At 40.5% G+C, this 21,627-nt stretch overlaps 1 protein-coding gene across 1 annotated transcript in view; it reads right to left on the bottom strand.

Moving 5' to 3' along the window:
- Positions 1 to 332: 332 nt before the first annotated feature.
- The window catches only part of sema3c (sema domain, immunoglobulin domain (Ig), short basic domain, secreted, (semaphorin) 3C), a 35,665-nt gene continuing 14,370 nt past the window's right edge, over positions 333 to 21,627 (bottom strand). Inside the window, exons 3-18 of the mRNA XM_034074926.2 lie at positions 19,529 to 19,689; positions 18,838 to 18,900; positions 15,949 to 16,068; positions 13,598 to 13,688; positions 12,537 to 12,656; positions 12,081 to 12,223; positions 11,888 to 12,002; positions 11,286 to 11,355; positions 9,843 to 9,987; positions 8,973 to 9,195; positions 7,241 to 7,329; positions 6,686 to 6,727; positions 6,288 to 6,445; positions 5,399 to 5,466; positions 3,108 to 3,238; positions 333 to 2,252 (exon numbers count right to left, since the gene is read on the bottom strand). Of these exons, the coding sequence (XP_033930817.1) occupies positions 1,833 to 2,252; positions 3,108 to 3,238; positions 5,399 to 5,466; positions 6,288 to 6,445; positions 6,686 to 6,727; positions 7,241 to 7,329; positions 8,973 to 9,195; positions 9,843 to 9,987; positions 11,286 to 11,355; positions 11,888 to 12,002; positions 12,081 to 12,223; positions 12,537 to 12,656; positions 13,598 to 13,688; positions 15,949 to 16,068; positions 18,838 to 18,900; positions 19,529 to 19,689 (2,159 nt within the window). The 3' untranslated portion in view covers positions 333 to 1,832. The remainder of the gene's footprint in view (positions 2,253 to 3,107; positions 3,239 to 5,398; positions 5,467 to 6,287; positions 6,446 to 6,685; positions 6,728 to 7,240; positions 7,330 to 8,972; positions 9,196 to 9,842; positions 9,988 to 11,285; positions 11,356 to 11,887; positions 12,003 to 12,080; positions 12,224 to 12,536; positions 12,657 to 13,597; positions 13,689 to 15,948; positions 16,069 to 18,837; positions 18,901 to 19,528; positions 19,690 to 21,627) is intronic.

A 21,627-nucleotide genomic window follows, 5' to 3' on the forward strand; every position in this document is an offset into this window, starting at 1 on the left:
AGAGCCAGGGTACATGTTTCCTGGCTTTATGCTAAACTAAGCTAAACTAGGCTAAGCTAAGGATTGTAGCTTCATATTTACTATACAGACGTGAGAGGTATCAATCTTCTCACCTGACTCTCAGCAAGTAAAGCAAATGTCCACAAATCACATTGTGTGTGACTGTACCTCTGGGATATCATAATAAGCTGTCATAGCATCATCTGGCCCACGTTGGACCATTCAAGTAAATTGCGGAATAATGTATTGGCCAGTAACAGAGAAAGTTAATATTTTAAGCAAAAATATTAATAACATTTTCTGACAATACAAAGCATGATTTTCTTGTAAAATTGAGATTTATCGGAACAGATTTATTCAGGCTATCATGACATTAATAAATAGAAATACATATGTTTCATAACACTGAAATGATACTGAGTTGACATGATGCTGATCACACAGCTTTATGAAATGCAGAGCAGATGTCTGTTTAGAGGAAAGTAAGGACTAGAGTATTTTCTCAAGATAAAAACAATACCGTATGTCTCTGCAATTTGCAGATCCAGTCATAGTTGGTGAAATATGTTGAAATTAAATACACTTTTTCACAAACATCTGCACAACATTAAATTAAAAGGACACAAACAAAAATATACTCTGTACACAAGCAACAAATAATTTCTATCTACATTAACTACCATTCTGAAAAAAAGTCTATTCACATATGTCAATTAACTATTTTCTGTGTCCACTTGGCTGAATGTGGAAAATGTGAAATCCAAAGAAGGATATTGTCACGTTTCAGCATCTACGTGTTGATGTAAACTATGCTGTAAAAATAAAAATGTGCGTGTCTGTTAGTTAATTATATCTAATCCAGGAGAGGATTAACATTATCGATTAATTTCTATAAACATGCTTCTGTACTAGAAACTAGAGAAGAAGAAGAAAATATGCAGCTGAATTACAGTGAGGCATATTCTCTTATGATTAATAGATTCACAGGATTTCATATGCTGTTGAGTATATTACTTCTATTTCTACCATAAACCCTGGATGTTAAATTTGGCCTTTGAACTAATTCCTTTTTCACTTACAGCGCTGTAATATAACATTTTTTATTGGGTCTACTTTCCATCTGTTCCTTGTGTTAACAGTGCTATTGTGGACAATGAGGCAGTCAAACCCATGAGAAAAACATTGATTTTCTCACAAATTGACTTTTTATTACCCTACAGAACGTGTTGCCACAAAGCAATTTTAGCTATTTCTCCTGAACAGAAAACACTTTTCTAGTTTAAGTAAATACAGAAAGGTGAGTAGAATCTAATAAAATACTAATATTACTCTTGGAGAGGGCGCTCACTCTAAAGCATGCAGCAGTCTTCCTTTGCCCCTTTTCAATCTATTTTATTTACCATCATGATTTTTCGAATTACCAATCCCTCCATATCAAATTCATTGTGAGATAATATCCAGCTAGTCCAATTTCCCCTCTAATATCTAAAATATGATAAGATCATTGACCGTAGCTGCATCTCAAGGTGTATTATCATAAGCAATACCAGCTTAGACCCAAGGTTATTAGTGGCACTCATAACAGAGCCGTTACCGTCTGTTGTGACTGCAACGGCAAATGAGTTGCTAGTGGGTGTCTGTGCGTATTAGTGTATGTCACAGCCATCTGGTCACCGTACCTCATGCAAGAAAAAGAGCCCGGATAACTACTCCCCACACCCACCTCTGTTTTTTTTTTGACTGTCCATCCACAGTGCAGTTTGAGATGAGTTGGAAAATGTGAGGGTCTGGAAACAGAAAGGTGTTAGCGTCAGTTTGTGCACCTTGCTGTGTCAGACCTCTGGGAGGTGGTTGCGGCGGTTGCGGCTCTTCCTCCGGTCCAGCAGGGGCTTCAGTTTGGCCATGTCCCCCCTGAGAGGGCCAGGCAGCGGGGGCTGCTGCTGCCTCTGCTGGAGGTTCTGCAGCTGCTTCCTCTCTTTGCAGTATTGTTGAACAGCCAGGCTCTCTGACGGACTGAAGGCAGACAGAAGGACCTTAGGGTGCAGCATGCTGGCCCAGGCCCAGGGAGATTGCTGTTTGTCCGTCAGCACGCTCACCATTGCCTCGCTCAGCACCCGCAGGCGGATCTTGGCGACGGTGCGCTTGAAGCGGTTCTCGGTGGTCAGGCAGTAGTAGAGGCCCTGGTCGGACATCTGGACGGAGCGGATGAGGAGGCCGTGCTCCGTGGAGAGGACACGCTCACTCAGCTTCACCTGAGGTTACAGTTAGGTCATAATCACACACATGGTTTGCGGCAGAGAATTGGAAAATATTCAAAACTATTTCAATTGCCATACAACACAGTCAGGTGACTACAATGGTGTTTTAGGTACAACAATTCATAGATAAAGGTCCATTTATAAAGAACATTTTAAAGTTGTGCTAAAGTGGTACATTTTGTTGAAAAACAAACACATTTACGAGATAAATAAATCAAAAATGTCCAAGAAAATGTTTAAAAAACTAATGTCACAACAGGATTTAGAAAAGCTTGTCCATGCTTTATCTTCAGTAGACTCAACTACTGCAATAGTGTATTCACAGGGCTGACAACATCTATCAGAAAGCTGCAGCTGATTCAGAACGCTGCTCGAGTCCTCACTGACATTAAAAGAGTGGATCACATCAGTCCGGTTCTGAAGTCTTTACACTGGCTTCCAGTCAGCCAAATAATTGATTTTTAAAGTACTATTGCTAGTTTTTAAATCACTAAATGGTTTAGGACCAAAGTATATTAACGATCTCCTACATAATTATGAACCATCAAGGTGTCTTAGGTCTTCTGGGACGGGTCCGCTCTCGGTTCCGAGAGTAAGAACAAAACATGGAAAAGCAGCGTTTAGCTATTATGCCCCGACAATCTGGAACAAACTGCCCGAATTGAGCACGTCTGCAGAAACTCTTACTATTTTCAAATCGAGACTGAAAACATTGTTGCTGCTGCTTTTAATTGAGCTGTTCATATTCGCACTGCAGTATGCCATTTAAACATGTATTGTATACTGTATATCTTACATATGACACATGTTGTGCTGTTGACCTTTGACCTTTCTGAAAGTCAAACTGACCTCTTTCCTCCTGTCGTTGTCCCTTTGAATGAGCCAGCGAATGGATGCCTGAGGAGACTTGGGAAGACACTCGAGGAAAGTGGTGTTGTTTTTCACACCGTACTGCGTCATCTCCACTGCGTTTCTGTATTCTAACACACACACACAAACACAGAGTCAGGGGAGTCACGTCAGACGTCACTTGCCGACAGACACAAATCCCACAGATGGACTCAAATCTGTCTCAAGTCCCAACTGTGAGGGAAATGTTGACACAGAGCTTAGTTTGGCCACCTGCAGCACAACCAAACCTCGCACACAGATTTATTCAGTTTCTACACACTGAAAAAATAACTTTCAATGCATCAGAGCAACACCGTTTCGTCTAATTTACAGTGTTGTTTTGTTGCAGGTAATTGGTTCATCACTTAGCTGGATGTATGACAGGGTTGTGACTAATTCAGGGTTGCCAACTCTCACGCATCTGGCGTGTGACACACGCTTTCACTCTCAATCTCACGCTCTCACGCTGCCCAAACTATTCTCACGCTAAAAACAAGATGAACCGGCGATCGTTTTTGGTTGGTTATTTACAATGTTGAGTTGACAGCTGCTCAAGATGTCGATCCGCTCCCTCCCCGCCCCCACCACTCTTAACAACGTTAACAGACAGCAGAGCAGTGGGAGCCTGTTGGTCAATCCCCGACCCGTATTGCGCATGCGCAGATCTAAGATCCAGTAGAAATGATAAAAAAGTAAAAGTCTGCTGTTTATTGTTCTACTAGGCCAAAATAGAGTCAAAGAGTATATGAGAGTGAGAGTGAGTTAATTAATATGTTTGGCAGTTTGGAGTAAGTCTGTAGATTTGTTTGTGTGTGTGTGTTTCATGTATAGGCCTCTCACGATAATTAATTTTGTTGGATACATTTTCCCGGAAATTATTGCGATAAACGATAATATTGTCGGCACCGTTGGATGACCATTTTAGACCACTGACATAATGATAATATATAATAATAATTCAAGTACATCCATTCAAACTGCTAGTCACATCCTCATGTAAATGTCAATTTATCGAGTTCATTTGTATTTATCGCGACAGGCACACAATAAAACAGTGGAAACAAACATGTGTTTGACTTTCATTAGTGAATGAAACTTTGTGCCCTTTATAGTCTGTGTCCAATGTTGTGTATTTGTATATATTGTATATATATATCCTATATATAGGCTAAGGTCCTGCTGCTGACACGATAGCAGTCATTTAGTGCGCATATGTGTAATTAAACCCCTGATATCAAAATCTCACTCCAGCCAGGTACCCAAAGTTGGCAACCCTGGACTAATTAGACGTAATGGCCATATGGTTGGTTCCCCAAGCTTGTTGAAATTCACCTCGTTTGTAGTTTAAATAAACTGTTCATGAAAATGGGACACTCTCCTACTATTTAACTGCACCTTGGCAATGCCACTATGTGAATATTAAACACATTTTTTGTAAGGGGTGATCAGCAGTACCTGGACTCAAAAAGCCCTGGACTGAGACAAAAAAACATACAGAAACAATTAATATTTTGCCATTCAAAGATGAACTATTTAAAATGGAAGATATTTTCCTGATGAATGTGAATGTTGTTTAACAACATTAGCATTCATTTGGATTTTTGTTTCTGGCCACCTGATGAATGTAAGGTCATTTTTTAGTATGTTTTAACTAGTGTTTTTGCTCTGTTTTGGTTTCTGCTAAGCCTTTATAGCTGTTAGCATACATCAACTACATGCTAATATTGCATCCTGCCTATTGCTGGGCAGTTAGCTTTACTAAACCCTTAGCAAAAAGATGCTAAGCTCCTTAGAGCTGAGGGAAAAAGTAAAGTTGGGTAATAATACTTTTTTATGGGTTTGTCAGCTTTCACATTAACCAGTCATTTGAACCTTAGGCTATATCTTTCTTATCAGTCTTGAGTAATGGTATAATTATTTTTCACATGCATGCTTCGGCTGCAGCTCTGAAGCCCTTCAATTGAGTTTATCACTCTGCATCAAGATTTATTACTGTAGATAATTTTAATTCTTATCATTGTGAGTTGAATGACCCCCTCTCTCTCTATGGCGTGATAGACACTGGGTTTTATTTATTTATTAAAGCACTTACATTTTTCTTTTAACCCTTCTTGTCTTTAAATATGGGCCTATATCAAAACACTCAAAAGATTGGATTATGTTCCAGGTTCCAGCTGTTGTTTTAACTTGGCTATTTTGTAAATTAGCTCCTTACCATAATATATTTCAGATTTAAAATAAAGATATACCTTTCAGATTAAATCCTCTGCATTGAGTGAGTGGATTTCCATGCATAATGTCCTGTCGTCTGCTTCTCCTGAGAAAAAAGAGAAAGACAATAGCAGTGAGTATAAATATACTATAGCTCAGAAAAAAATACATCTCCTCACATGATCATCTCATTAATTCCGTGGAAGAAGAGGAAAATCTGACTGTTATTCCACTCGGTGATGCACACTCATATCAAACAGCTTGAGGAAGAGAGCACCTAAACACCTCACACACTTCAGACACATTTTCCACAGGAAAACAGCGTCTGCGCTTTTGTTCTGGGACCAAACTAAACTTGACCTGTGTCTGACTGGAATGTCAAGAGACACACAGCCGGTCCTTAAAGAGACCAGAGAGGTATCGCTTCAGAGGCGAGGTGTCACTCATACCTTCTTGTCTGTGTTATGTCTAGCAGACTGAGGGAAATAACGAAAGTAAAATTAGTGACATATTTACATTGAAGTGTGCACTGAAGGATATTTAGGCCCTCACAAGATGTAAGCAGCCCCTTTCTATTCTTGTTCAACATATTTTTCCATATGTTGCCTACAACCAATATGCTGTACAGTGGTTGATCATATTTGTTGGAATCAGCTAGATTACCATAGCAATTGGGAACAATTGAACTGAAAACAGTACACTATTCAAAAATCTGCACTATGCTAATGTTTATGTACCACTTTGAAATAGTTGCCTTTATGAATGGGCTCCTTATCAACACCTGTCGGCACTTATGAACTCTGAGGGGCCTCAGAGAGTTTCTTGTCCTTGGGCAACACTGAATACTTCTTAGATTGAAATGTAAAGATACTGAATACTGGCACCAAACTGAAGTTGAGGGCCCTAAAGCTGTAAACCATTGGGTACCTTTTGCTGGTGGGATAGAAGCGCGAGCAGCTGAGTCCGTCCCAGGCGCAGTAGGGGTCTCTGGCGAGGCAGCAGTCAGCGCAAGCCGAGCCGTAAGCGTGACAACGGTGCAGGGAGACCTGTGAGACCCCGAACTCGGAGCTGACGTACAGCTGTTGCTATAAAGTAAACAGTTCAAATGTCAGCAGTGCTGTTTGTCTTAATAAGTGGCCGGCTGACAGGAAAATGAGGCAGAGCGCCGAAACAATTATGACTTATTATTTCCTTGCCCTTGGGGGGCTTATTATGCACAATAGATTTCTGTTTCGTGCATTACATAGTAGCCACAGACAATGAAAAACATATTAAAACAATAAAACTGCACTTGAAATGTGAGGTGAGCATAGTTTGGCACTTACTTTTTTTGAGGATATTCTCAAGTTTGTAACAGAAGCTTGATTCTGAAAAATAGGACACACAAGAGCCAAGTTCAGAGGTTTTCAAAATGTGTTGAAATGTTGGGGAAACGGAACAGTTTATGATGATTTTTCTTTAAAAGAAAAAAACAATCATAGCAAAGACGGTGGACATCTAGGATCAGCTTCTCTCCAGATATAACTGTACAGGAGAAATATATTCCTTCTTTAGCGAATACATCTCCTTTGATTGATAAACTGCTATAGTCCAGGTGAAGTGGAAGATGAAAGCAGGCGAGGCCTTAAGTTCGGCACATAAGTTGATCACACTCGAGGTGTTTTGAGTCGAGATAAAACATGTGCGAAGGTTCACCAGGGGCAACCACCAGACCCTTGCAGTATGTTAGCATGTTTCCCATCACTCTCCGTTTCACTACACTGCAGAACAGAACCTGAATGCCACCCTGCGTCTGTCTGTCCGCCCCTGGCCTTTGTGAAGGAAAAGGGATGAAAGCAAGAGCATAATGAAAGAAAGGGGAGTAAAATAAGACAGCTGACCTTAAACACTTCCAGCTCCTCCAGGATCAGATCTTCATGGAGGGATTGATTGCTTGGCAGTACAATCACCTTCTGTACTGTACCCTTGTCTGGAGGCAGAAAGCAGACAAGTCATGAGCATTAAACAACCGTGTGAAACGGATATGCCCAGTTACACTACAGAGAATGCAGCGAAACTACAATACAACACTTGTGAGTTTGTTTTTTTACTCCGAGTCTGTTTTCTTTTGCCCGTGTTTGCTTTTGAATTAGGCATGATAGCCACTGCCAGTTTTCATAGCAAAATCAACTGTGTCAGGGGTGGGAATTGAAGCTGTTAAGCCCGTGTGAGGGAGGACAAGGGCCACGGAAAGGGCAAAATGCAATGCAACAATCATCAACGTGGCTGTTTTGTCCTGGGAGTTGGCGCTGTCGAGCAGGGAGAAGGAGTTACAGTAACAGCTCCTGGAAATGCGTGATAAGAGCGCCTCCCTCATCCTTGAGACAAAGCAGCATTTTTTGGAGCTCAGATATGGGTTGGACACAGCACTGGCTCTTCTTCAAGAATCCAGGCGGGAGAAACAGAATGCAAAGCCTGCCTGATAAACACCAGCAGCTGTGAGAGAGAAAGAGCCCGAAAGCTGCTTGCTGAATACAAATCTGTGTGGACACGCACGAGAATGGATCCATGCATAATTAAATACGCACAAACATTTTATTCTGTTAAACCAACATGTTTTGGGTGTAAAAACAAGAAATGTAGTATTAAAGACTTGGGCTCTCTGGGACATTTGCCTGCCTGCAAGGTGATCTATGCGTTTCTGGGAATTTATAAAAACAAATGACAATATTAAGGTTAAAACAAGAACAAAATATCTGCAGGTTTTCTCACATGAATCAATGAAAGCAAACCATACGAGGCCAAAGTCCTCTCCTAAGGCACTTGTCTATGACCTATTTGCGACATAATTCATCATAAATGCTGTATCATGCTGTCTGTGTTTTGAAATTTGCCAACACACACACACAGTTTACAATCCCCTCTGTTATCTGTTTATCTGATAACCAGCTGTTTCGATTGGACTCCATTAATTATTAACTTATTAAGCAGTGCACGTCAACTGATGCGAGAGAAGATTTTGTTATTGCCACTTATCATCTCATTATAAATAAGTTTGCTTCCAACTTCCTGGTTACAGGATTGGAGTGACTGTTCCATAAGGTGCCCATTAGAGCTTTAATACAAAAAAATCAGCCAAGGATATACTAGCTCATACGATATGATACTTCTCCTGTGTATATAAGCTGATAAGACATCAGATATTGAGGGGCAATAACTGTAAATATATAATAAATGTACTTCTTAAAAATCAATATGCAGGTATCAGAAAGTCTGTTTATTTAAAAAAAATACATATGCTGACATACTGTATAATTATCAGACAGATCACACTTATTGTTATCAATAACAGCCTTACAAATCCAGTTTTGATCAGGCCCTGATGCTCATGCCAAAAGTAATGTAAGTTAAACATTTTTAAATAAATGTAAACTGCACGAGAACCATTTCTGCATCATTGGGCTCATGGCAAATGGACAGATGTGTGCCTATTTGATGAAAGAGTGCTATTGCGTTTCCTAGAATGGGATGGACGTGAGGTTACAAGGACCTTAACAATTTTTGGAGACAAAAAAAACCCTTAAAGCTGACTGTGCTATTCTAAAAACAGCAGGACATGCTTTTCTCCCATACCTGTTCCCAAGAAGAGAACTTGGTAGTTGCCGTCGGAGGCCACGACCTGGTCCACTGCTACTGATGTGTATTTGTAGTCAGCGTTGGTCCGGACGACCAGAGGTCTCCTCCCCAGCGGGTAAATTGGGTTGAACATGACTGGATGGTTCCTCACGAAGGTCACCACGTCATCTGGGAACTCCTTTGTTGTGTGGATGTCAGGTGTGAAGGCTCCACCAGGACACTGAAACAAAATAATGAGTATAGAGTTAAAAAGATTGACAGTGTCATCATTGACACAATACAGTATATTAGTTTATGTTGAATAGTTTAAACATATCCTCATTGAGGAAAAATACATCACTATTTGTAAAGTTTTTCTGATAATCGATCTGAATATATGGAGATTAATATATGGAGTCCCACAAGTGTCCATATTGGGGCCTTTGTTTATGTTCTTCTACTACTACTACTACTACTACTACTACTACTACTACTACTACTACTACTACTACTACTACTACTACTACTACTACTACTACTACTACTACTACTACTACTACTACTACTACTACTACTACTACTACATTCTTTGGGAAATTACTTCTGATATTTGATGAATAGAGTCATTGCTAATAGCTAAGCAATATGAACTTAATGACTAATATTTATGTTCAGCTACTGAAATGTTTTAATTTAATTATGTTTGTTGGTTAATTAACTGATATAAGACAAAGGCTGGTAATACAATATTTGCATTTGCCTTTTGCTTTTCTGGTCTGAAATTTGAAAGGAGTTTTAGATAAAATTCATATTTTAAATGAAATTTAGTTTCAGAGTCATGCTCCGGAATAATTAATTGATTAATGAAAGGCTGAGAAAATAACTCACAGTTCCGGGCCTTGGGTAAGGGATGCGGCCCTGGAAGGCCACCCACTGAAAGTTTGGTCCGTCTCTGTGAGCGAAGGGCCCGTTGAAGACGGTGAGGATGTCGGCCATGTTGTACACACACACTGCCGAGCCTTTAAACACGGAGCTGAGGAAATGAGATGCATACTTTGAAGAAACAACAGTGGGAATCTACTACAATCACAACCTGGAGACCCACCCTGCTGAAATATTCTGCAGTTGTGTATTAAATCTCTGTTTCTTAGGCTGTTATGCAGTCTGGGTGGAACCAAGGCCTCTCTCCAGAGGGGATAGCTCTCCTAGTCCCCCTTCCTTTATCTGATGTGGCTTGGCTTAGTCATTTAAAAGGATACTGCTTTACACATAAAAGAGTCTTTGTTGAAAGGTGGAGCTGAAGCATATTGTGTGAAGTGGAGACTTAGCAAGAATCACAGTGTGGAGAAAGGAATAACATTGAGGTGGGAGACATGAAGGACCTCACTGTTTGGTTTGGCTGTGTTCATTGAGCCGGGATACTCTACTGTAACCTTTATATGATCCTCTGGCAACAAGTGGATCGAGGGCTAGATTTACCAGATGAACTCAATTAGAGATCAGAAGACATGGATCAAGTGACCATTCCTTTAAACCTCAACATTACTATGCAACCTTGCTGACTGAGACTTTCTGCTGAATGAGAGATGTTTCATATAGTTTATTTAGTGTGGTTTTCCCTAATTACTACAGAGGTTGAGTCAGTATGTGGTAAAACAAAACAAAATGACTCCATCATTTCTTATTGAAGAGATCATAAAAGTTGTAGAAATTCTAAAAGGTACCCAAATATAGTTGTTCTGGGATTAACTATACTAAAAGCTTTATAAATATTGTTGACTTTTAACTTTATATATATATAATTAATATAATAACCAAAAGAACACAATGTATGTCAAAATATGGTTATTTACAATTTTAGAGATCTGTAATGCTAGCATTTAAAACTGGTAAAAAACTCCAACAACAAAAAACATCTGCTGCGATGTAGTGTACCATCAACAACCCCACAAACGAGGCTCTGTTTTCAACTATCTGAAAAATGCAACAATGAAATTCTTTATCACACATAAAAATCTGACGAACAATACATGTCACGTAATACGTATACTGTATTAATGCGTACTATAAACATATCCTTTTCACTCGGTCAGCATAATGATCCACTCCTGCTTGCGGTCATAAGGAAAAAACATAAAAATGAGGGCCATATGGTAAGCCACCCGGCTGTTGTAATTGATCATCAGAATACTCTGGTCTGCAACATGACTGATGACGTCTCCATGTAACAGGCCATACAAGCCCCTACCCTCCTTCTGATATCCAATCAGTGATTAACATAACCGCTGATGCCAGCAGGAATGTTACCGTTGGCTTTACCGTTAGACTTACCTTGTGGACGTGAAGACTCCAAACACCAACAGGCCCTTGGGCTGATCGGTTTCCAGCAAAAACACATTTTCTGTAAGGGAAAACACACATGTGCACACATAAACAAACTTTTAATACTTTCAACAAATTCCCTTTATCCCACATCACTTCATCCTGCAGGTGAGACTGCCAAAAAGCGAATAATGCATGAATTAATAACTGCATATGTTGACGGATTGACTGCTCGGATGATATAAATGAAAAAGCAGGTTTAAAGTGCTGCAAGCTTGTGTTTGAGGTTTTAAAAGCTGAGGCCCCAAAAGGACTGGAACAATATGCTTAGATGATTACAATGTAACAAAAAACAACAGAATAATTGTTATGAGAGTTCATAAAAGGCTATAGTCCCAATCCAGACCAAACAAAAAGGACTTCCACGGATTGTTTTTGGAGAAAGCAATCACAGGAACAAAAAGAGAGAGAGATTGAGGGAATAAGGATGGTCTTTTGTTTGTTTTAAAATGTTTCAAGAAAACAAAAGGAGCTTGCGTGCCACACCACAAATAAAGGAGATATAAAACATGCAAATACACCCAAATGGTCCAGTTCCTTATTTCACCCACCTAACTCGTCAAAGTGAGTTTCGGTGCCGTCTTCCTCCAGAACCGAACACACCATCCGCGCCTTCTGGAAGGTGGTCCATTTGTTCACCAGGCTGCGCTGTCCTCCGATGTCACTCTGCAGACAAAAGTGGCACATTGGAACTAGAGAACCGGAAAACTATTGATTTATTTAGGCAAAGAAAAGGGAACTCACTGGACACACTCTGGCCACCATAGTGTGGATATTTTTAGTGTTTCCGCTATTATCCGTCAGCCTCTCGCGGAAGAAAAAGTACAATTTGGCATCATTAGGGTCTGTCCCGTCGGGGATCAGGTGGGCGTCAATGAAGATTGGCTCTGATGGAAGAAAAAAAAAGGAAAAGACAATTTAGCAATCAATATTAAAGAAGTGAAACCTATTTGAGTAAAGAGAGGCAAGTGAGAACAATTCTGATCAAAATAGTTTTTCTCTCCTCAGGTTATGATTTAATAAAGGGAGTTTTTGTCCGTAACAATTAACCTTTTTTTTGTCTACCTATTTTAAAGGCATTAACAGAGAGAAACAACAATTGCAATTATCAATTTTTTTTTATCACCTTACTCTCATGGCTTCTGCATTATATATATATATATATATTTGAAGATATACATTCAATGTTTGTGTGCTTACCACTAAGCCACTTAGAGTTGTGCTGGTCTGTCCGCACCGCGTTTCTCTTGGTCAGGCTCCTGAAGATGGCAGCATCTGTCCCCATGAAGTCAATGTACATGCCTGAGAACAGCTCTTGGTCTGAGGGGAACACAACAAATCAACAATATTGTAACATGCAGTACTTTGTATAGCCAAAACACAAAAAGTGCTTCTAGAAACAAGAAAATACAGAAACAGCGTCAGCTATTTTGTTTTATATTGATAAAGTACACCTATTTTATGCCTGATAAATAATGTCCTATGAATGGGTTTACAGTCTGTGTGTGTTCTGCCGCTGATACGCTGCCTCAAGCTCTTTATCATTCCTTTACTCTCACTTCATCATCCATCGGTTCCAGACCATGTGTTTTGGAGAATGCGGGGCAAGTTAGGGGAGGATTAGGGGAATGTGGCCTGCATCTAATCTTGCTGGCTAAGGAGCGAGTGTTGACAGCACTCAGACAGTCACAGAGGGTCCAAAACATGACGACAGGGAGATGAAATGCAGATTCTATACAGCTCAGACAATGCCCTTTATTCTCAGTCGAATCACTGCTTCCAAAGGCTTTTCTTTGACCTCTCCTTGATTTGGCAAAGCCCCTTCCTCCCTACCCCTTTAAGGATATTCCACCCTCCTCTCGGGCTCCCTCCATGGCATCTCTGAGTGTGCTCACTAGCTGGCAAAGCTGCTGCTGACACGGCCATGCTCAGGTGTCAGAAAGCAGATCTGAGGGTGCTATGTGTCGCCTCTAGCGTGTCAACAGCAACCCAACACTGCTCAACCAATCAGAGATCACAGTGAGGGTGCAGCCTGACCTGAAGAGGGTACTTATTCAGCCTCTGGGGGTCCGTGTCTTATGTGTTTGAGCCTCGCTGATATTTGAATCCTCTTAAAAAAAGATTTAACCTATAATAATTCACACTTAACCAAAAATGCAGCCCCCGGAGGAACACATTAACAAATCTAGAGGGCTAATAAACTTCAAATGATTTATTTTGTATGGTAACAACAAGTTTCTCATGAAGGTGGAGGCACATACTGTGCATGACGGAGACGGTGTTCACTTGAGGGTTGAAGGAGCACCTCCCTTTCCCAGATTCGCTCCTCGAGTCGATTAGAAACACTTGTTCCTGTGACAGAGAGAAGAGGAAGTCAGACATTGTGGAGACAGTTTTTATATGAAAAGTGGTTTCCTCAATAATAAACGGCATGTATGAGCGTACCAAATGTCCCAACAGGTAGCAAAGCTCATGTTTCCATCCTTTTTAGAAACAGTCTTGGCCGAGTCTACCCTAACTGGCCCGTGTGGGACAGTAAAAACATAAATCCAGGGAGGAACTTTCTTGCTAATATGTTTGATAGCCATCTCTCCATCTCAGGTGGAAAGGCAGCCAAGTTTAAATCTGCTACTTGTTGACAACCTGACTTCCCCAACATCTTTTACAATAACCTGTGTAAATAAATTACAGGGCCTCTTCTCCCATCCTTTCAACATTTGGCCTACGGGGGTGATGATGCTTCCTCGAATGGGAAAGCCACGTCAGATGAGGACATTTTTTCCAGATAAATGTGTTAGTCTGCCAAGAGGTGCTGACTACTTCATGGTTTTGTCATTAACCTCTGCAAACAATATCATTTTTAACAAGTAATTTGATATTAAAACGAACCATTAAAGCCCCCATCCACTTGAGAATGTGTTTTTTAAATAAAATTAAGTTTTTAGTAGAAATACTGATGTGAACAGTCTGGACTAAAGGACTATTTTCTAATTTATCTGCTGAGGAAGGAAGATTTCCTAATAATCCCCTTGAATCTCAAGTTTTATTATTAATCAAATGTTTAAATCAGAATACTAAAATGTGTAAAGGTGATATTTTAAATAACTTCCTTTAACAATTGACAACTGATGTACTGATACGATGTTACATGTCTAACTTCTCTAATGGAGTTATTGCATCTTAGAAAAGATTTAAAGACTAATTCAGATATAAATGAACCCAGTAAGATTGACATGTATTGCAGTGTAAAATACCAATCAGACGAGTACAGATTGACATTGACACATGTGAATAACCTTTCTGTCTTTTACAACAGACACAATAGTCCGAGGCACGTTCCCGGGGCAAAGGTCCCCACTGTGTGAACTTGCAAACAACTTCCCAGTAAAGCAGCTTGTTATAATTAACAGATCTTATTCGTGGGACTCCAACATGTTTGAGTTTAGAAGTTGAAAACTGAGTAGGCTGCTCTTCAAACAAAACCCCAGAATGACAAAAGGAACAACGGTGTGTCAAGAGCGTGTATGGAGGCTCACTCGCTGTGCATATTGGCAGCAGTCTGTGGCTAATAGTTGTTTACTCAGTGAGCACTTTTCTACTGGAGGGCTTCCCTGCTCTCACTTCCAGAGCTGTGAGGCTGGAGATAAAAGAACAGTGCCCAGAAATAAGCCCTCTGCCCCTGACACTAGAGCTCCATTTCCCCCCTCTTATCCTCTGCAGCGCCTCTCTCGAGGCATCAAACTGAGTACAGGAAATGTTTGCTTATATAAAGTTATGAAGTCTCTCTCTCTGGTCATGTGGTGACACTGCTACATTCCTAGTTGACGAGAAGAATATGCTCACAGTTGCTATCTGATGAATTTCCTTCCAGGGAAAGATAAAATATGATATGATGTTATAGCAATTTCCTCTGTGCTTTTTGTCATCCGCTGCACACACTTCCAGTATTTGCTGGCTCTAATGTTGAATTCCTTTGCAGAACGGTGTTGTGAAGACATCTTATTTCCTATTATTACAGTTATCCATCAAACCCATGATATATGTACTCATTAACCTCTCAAATTAGATAAAATCTGATTCAACATAAGATAAATACTTCTCATCCTGTTATTTTATGATTTCCTAATCTGTCACACAATATATGTTGTTTATGTGCTCTGGGTGGCAGTATTCCCACTATGAGAATTGTATTAGCTTAGAGGTGACACTTACATCGATTAAACTATTTTCCGAGAATAAAAAAGACAAGAATTACAGTCTTAAATGAGCAATAAGCATTTTGAGTGCATTAACTCAATTAATATAATTAGGTGTATTTTCGTGATAATATAAGGGACCTATACTATCTTCGGTAACTCAATATGATAGCTTTAAAAACATTTTTTTATGTTTTTTGGATTATGTTCCAGGTGATTCAGCAGCCTGCAGTGTGTCCTAAAGTAATTGAATGGAAAACCAGGAGGAACAATCCATCAAACATATTTACAGTTTTCGGTCTCCAGCCTCTCAAAGTTCCAGTTATGGATGTGATGCAGGCCACAATCCCTAAACATGGTTTGCACCAGAAAGAGTTTGTATATTTAGTGGAGTGAGTCTGTCATGGTGTTCCCACCTCTGGTCTGCGGCCCCTGTTGATGTACGCACAGACGGGACTGTACGCTCCGCTGCCACACATGAACAGATGGGTTCTGTTGTACGGCTGCACCACCCGGATGAAGTTCCCACAACCATGCTGGAATACAGATAAACAAAAAATCATGTTAAAAGTTCAGTAGGTGAAAAACAACTGTAAACTCAGAATAACTCCGACATAATTGTTTGGCTAACCTTTGATAAGCTCCTTGTTTCTAGCACAATGCTTTAAAGCAAGACTGTGAAGCATTTGTTAAAGAAATAAGACCCTGTTCCCTGTGTAAATGAGAATATTAATTCTTAGCCAAACACGCCAAGTTTTGCTGCTACACTCATAGATGAGTTCTTGTGGCCGGTAGTTTATGATGGCTAAAGGTAGCTAACTATTGATGTACAATATAATCTTAGATTGTAAATATAATTGCATAACCCAGAGTGGACGGAAAACCGAGAATATCAAAAATAATAATAATTATAATAGTATTCTCCTTAAATGGTAAGGACTGATCTGAAGGTTACTGTTAACGAAAAGACACAATGCAATTTCTTCAGTCTATGCATTCGTAAATTCATTTATAATTCAGATAACTGCATTAAAAAATAAGCAATTATTGGTTTCTGTATAGTAGTGATACAGATAACTAAACACAATAATTCAGCATCTAGCTAAGTGTTACTCGTAGCCACAGTGGCCACTGTTCATCAATCATTACATTCACTTTATACAAGCTTAAATACCTTTTAATAACTTTCAATATGAATAGCAGATGGAACAACTTCTCCGATACTTGCCAGCATGTTTAAAAAGGTACTTTGATATTTTCTTAACCTCATCAGACATTACAGAGGATAACGTCTGCAGTATTTCCTGGTACACAGCCAACGTGAATACCAAATCCAGAACTTGTTTATCTCTCCTAGAGTATCCTATTCCAACTGAGGGAGTAATTCAAACGTATCTCACTTCCTATGACGGTTATACACAATCAAACAATTCCACAGCTCACTGGTCTGGAATTAAGGCCAGTGGAAAAACAGTGTCAGTGGTATATGTGATATATCTAGGTGAGGCAGATCTTCCTCCAGCTCTGCTTACATGTACCAAACGGCAGCAGCGGGAGAGCTGGACTTTGTGGCTAATTAAGCCTGAGCTTGCAGAAAAAGGAGTGTAGGAAAGAAGAGGTATGGAGGAGAGGAAGATGTATCGGGGGATCCTTCAGGAACTTGGCCATGGCTGCAGGAATGGCAGCTGCTGCAGCTCGCGGTCGGCACACAGCTCCACTGGGAACTATCGAAGAAAAACAACCTTTCACCGTCACACACCCATCTCTGTTATTTATCTCCCTATCTCTATCCGTCTTGCTTTCTCCACACTTTTTATTTCCCGTATCATCTCATTACACCCTCCTTCAACCTTCACACATCCAACGGGTTTGGGGCCTGCACCCGTATCTTCTGTCGGATATATAGGTAGCCGCATCCTGTTGTATTTCCCTCTGGCGTTCCCTATGCATACGATGAGCAGCCCCCAGTCTCAAATTCAAGTGGTGATCACATCCAGTTCAAAGTGCTTTTGAGCTAGCAGCAAACAGATGTAATCAACCTGGTTGGCCTATACGTCTCCTTCTGTGCCCCCCCCCCCCCCCCCCCCAGGGGCAGCGGATGTGCGGTTGCATTCTGGAGCCGCTCTCGACCACAGATAGTATCTGGGAAGAGGAACTTAATATATACAGATGTGCAGGGTAACGAATAACAGATATATGGGGGCACTGATGCAAATGAAGAAACCCCATGAGGAAGAAGAGCAGCATTATGGAAGAGAGAAAATTAAATATAGTGCGGTAAAGACGAAACCGAGAGTTGGAAAAAGTGACCAAGGAAAGGGGGCAAAAAATAGTAAGACCGGATGAGAACATTGGAAGAGAAACTGGCAGAGTTGTGAATAGAAAAGGGATGACAGAAGGGAGAAGGTTCCCACTGAGAGGCTCCACACAAAGATGGCTCACCCAAATATTTGTGGGAGCCTGTGTGCAGCAGACGGGCTATGACTCAGAGCACAAATCACTCAGTGACTGGAAACAGCTTCCTCTCTATTTCTGCAACAGCATGTTCTACAAACGCCTGGCTCCATTACCCCAGCTGCTGTCAGGGGATGGAGAGATGGTCGAGACGAACAGGCAGCCATGTTCATGCTTTCTAGGGTAACTTGTATTGTTACTTTGAATATTAGGGTTTCAATTCATATTAGAAGTTGCTCAGGAGGGGTTTTCTCTCTGTACTCTGCACTGCGGTGTGTGTAAGCAACAGAACAACCCAATTAGAGGGAAACAGAGGCGTAGGTAATCAGTCTTCTGAGTCCTACAGTATGCCTTCATTAAATCCTGTTGCAGCTGACAAGTGCTTCTCAGAATCAGGCCGGGTTATGAAATCCCTGCGTCAATGAGCTGCGACCCATTTGAGAGCTTTGATTGTGGTTTGTTTTTCTACGGCCCTCCATCCTCCCACGCCTGACAAACTGTGCCGATGCCAGGAGGACTCCGGGCCACTCGGTGACCCTGAAGACATCTGCCGCCCGCTAACACATGTGGTTGGACATGATACAAGCTCACAGATGGGAGAAGGAAATCCCAGGAGGCCACATGCACAGTTTCGCACTCGGAGGAACGGATCTGGGAACAGCTGACACAACGTTTCCTCTAGATCTCGACAATCAAGGCAGAAAAGCGTCGGACATATTGTCGTTAATCTCTGTATTTCATTCAGTTGGCTCACATTAAGATAGTGTTTATGGCGTCCAAAACTTACATTTTAAGATTATTAACAGCTTTCTTCATTTGTTATTATTTATTGGGGGTTTTTGGATTCTTACCGTCGGGTCCTTTCCTGCCATTTGGCATTCTTCTATCTTGCTTGTAGACGCAGGCCAGAACACCTGGTGGGATAAACAGCACAGCATTTGAATTGGAAGTGAGCACTGGGGGGCATCAACAGATTGAAAGACATGTGTATATGCCAACATTAAATGTTATCGTGTTATGTGTACACAACGGAAATCACAGGGAACATTTGCGAAAAATGAACCAAATAAATGTCAAAGTTACAGTTTTGATAGGATGTCAGTGATGGTAGCCAGCTACTGTCGGTAGAAAATGTGTGAGTTGTTAAACCCGGGAGAGGTGCTTGGAGGTCTGACTCAATGAATATAACAAGCAATTTACTTAGAAAGAATGGATGTGGTGCAGCACTCCCTGGGGGAACCTAAATGCTTTCCCATCTGTTTATGCACTTCATGCCTGTCAATCACACTGATGATAACTCCCTCACTGCATACAGAATCAGTTATCAGAGCATTTTTACGTCTCTTTTGAATAACCCTAAATGGCTCTGATCGTGGCAAATGTATGGTAATTTGCACAGATGAGAATAATACCAGGGCTGCAGTTTTTTTGATATGCCTGACATGCTGTGAAATCTCCTTTGTTTTTGGCGAGAGAAAGGAGATGCCAGAATTGTATGAAATAATGTTAATGCCTGACTTTAATAACAAACGATTTGCTGACCTTGAGTGTGCCATGCGTGATGTTGTTAATGTCCATGGAGAGGACATTGTCTTTGCAGCCCACATACATCCGGTCCTGGTCCTCGTCCATCTGCAGGATCCTGTAGTCCATGGCCTTTTCTGAAATGCTGTAGTGCTCAAAGGACTGGGAGGCCTGCAGGTCTGAGGGACACACAGAGAAGAAAAAGGCTTAGTAAAACAAAGAAATAAACGTGCTTTTCACACCGGGATTTAATCTATTAAATTAAACTCAAGAGAAGCTGCTACATACAAGCCTTTGTATATCTCTGTGATCAAAACAATATCTCTTAATTAGGTCTCAGTGCTTGAGCCCACAGATCCTAAAAGAAAAGTAGATGATATTAACTTTTAGGAATTTTGATGTTGCTCTTTAAACATGGCTCCAAACTGCAATGTCATCGTTCCGTGTCATAACAATCGTTTGCATTGGATTCATGGGCAGATTTGTAATCTTTTTGTAATTGTTTCCTAAGTTTGAAGTGTATCTGTAGTTTTTAGCTTTTAAGATTGTTATTGATTTCAATTTCAATTTTCCTAAATGTCAGTTTTTAAACGCCTAGTTAATGATCTCTCACCAACTTTTGTTTTAATTCACTACAGTAGTGAATTAAAACAAAAGTTGGTAAAGCTTAGGAAGATATAGAGGTTTGGGTTTGTAAATTGAGTTTGTTATATTGCTATATTTTATTACGGTGTCCTTAAAGATGTTTTGTTTTATATTAGATTTCTTGTTATATATTTTATGTCTGCACCATGACATCAAGTACAATTCCTCGTATGTGTGAACCTACCTGGCAATAAACCTGTTTCTGATTCTGATACGCATGTGGCATAAAGTAAAGTGAAAAATAAGTAAATGTTCACCCTTCCTCACTCTTTACACTGCGATAACTGACTTCCTCACACAACCATGGTTTGTTATACGCTACTTGCGAACAACCTATACGGCCGCTTTAGTCAAAGACAAGCTGTGACTACAAAGTACTTGATCAGGCAAGAAATACAGTATGTACTTTATGAAAAAGTCTTCTACTCATTAGAAGCGCATATTGTTCACTCACCAAGTAAACACTCTCAGACAGTGATTTTCAGCCTATTTGCTCCAGAGATAGAGAACTCCCAACCATACCATCAAAGGCCTTCACTGTCGAAGCCAAACTCATGCATATTTATCACTTCTTCAATCTGTGCTGAGAGCAGTGGGTGTGGGGGCAATGTAGATGAACAGCCTCCATTTCCTCCCCTCCAATGACCGTCTCTCAGCTCTCTTTGTGTTGCCTCCTCTAATCAACAAACAGGTTGCCTGTGCTTTGTTTCTATGCCTCAGGCGAAAGTCACATTTTCATCATTGTGAGACATACGCTTTTGAGGCTGGGGTCTTTTATCTTGAAGGAAAGTGGCACCCCTTACTCTGATCACAAGCTGTTGTTTGGGGCGTTCGCCTCGTAAAGACTGAAGTGTTTAACTTCAAACCACTTCAGTCACAGGAGAGCTTCCCACGATACTTCACTCTATACAACCCATGCTTACCTATTGCTTCATATGGTTAATGTCTTGAAGTGAGCGCTGGGTATTGTATCATCTCAGGCAAAAGCATCATGTGGTGCATAATGAAGAACACATAACTGACTTGCCAGAAAATACAATTAAAAGGGTGAAAGCGTCCATGTTTTCTTAACAAAGAGAAACGTCTTTAATGAGGGATCGAATCAGCCTTATGCTTCGAAGCTGAGGAGAGATAGCATCGCAGATAACATCGCATTGTTTTCCTAGAAAACTGAAAAGGTTTAACATGTTACACGGCTTGCTCTGACAGAGCGAGAGCCACCAAGGGCGAAAGACTCGGCTAATTAGAAACATGCAGGGCTTCAGATTCATTTCAGACATCGTCACATAACAAGTCTTTGGAGGGTATTCAGAAAAACCTCTAGGACCACACTACTGTACTTTTTTTTTTTTTACACGTAGCAGTAAACCATAATTTAAACACTAATAGCTGATTTTTCTGCAGCTTAAAGATTACAGCTGCCACTAAACATACAGCTGTGTATAGAGTATGGTCTGAGCAGGAGTTTTACA

Source organism: Pseudochaenichthys georgianus, chromosome 23, assembly GCF_902827115.2.
Source record: "Pseudochaenichthys georgianus chromosome 23, fPseGeo1.2, whole genome shotgun sequence".
NCBI classification, from domain to species: Eukaryota; Metazoa; Chordata; class Actinopteri; order Perciformes; family Channichthyidae; genus Pseudochaenichthys; species Pseudochaenichthys georgianus.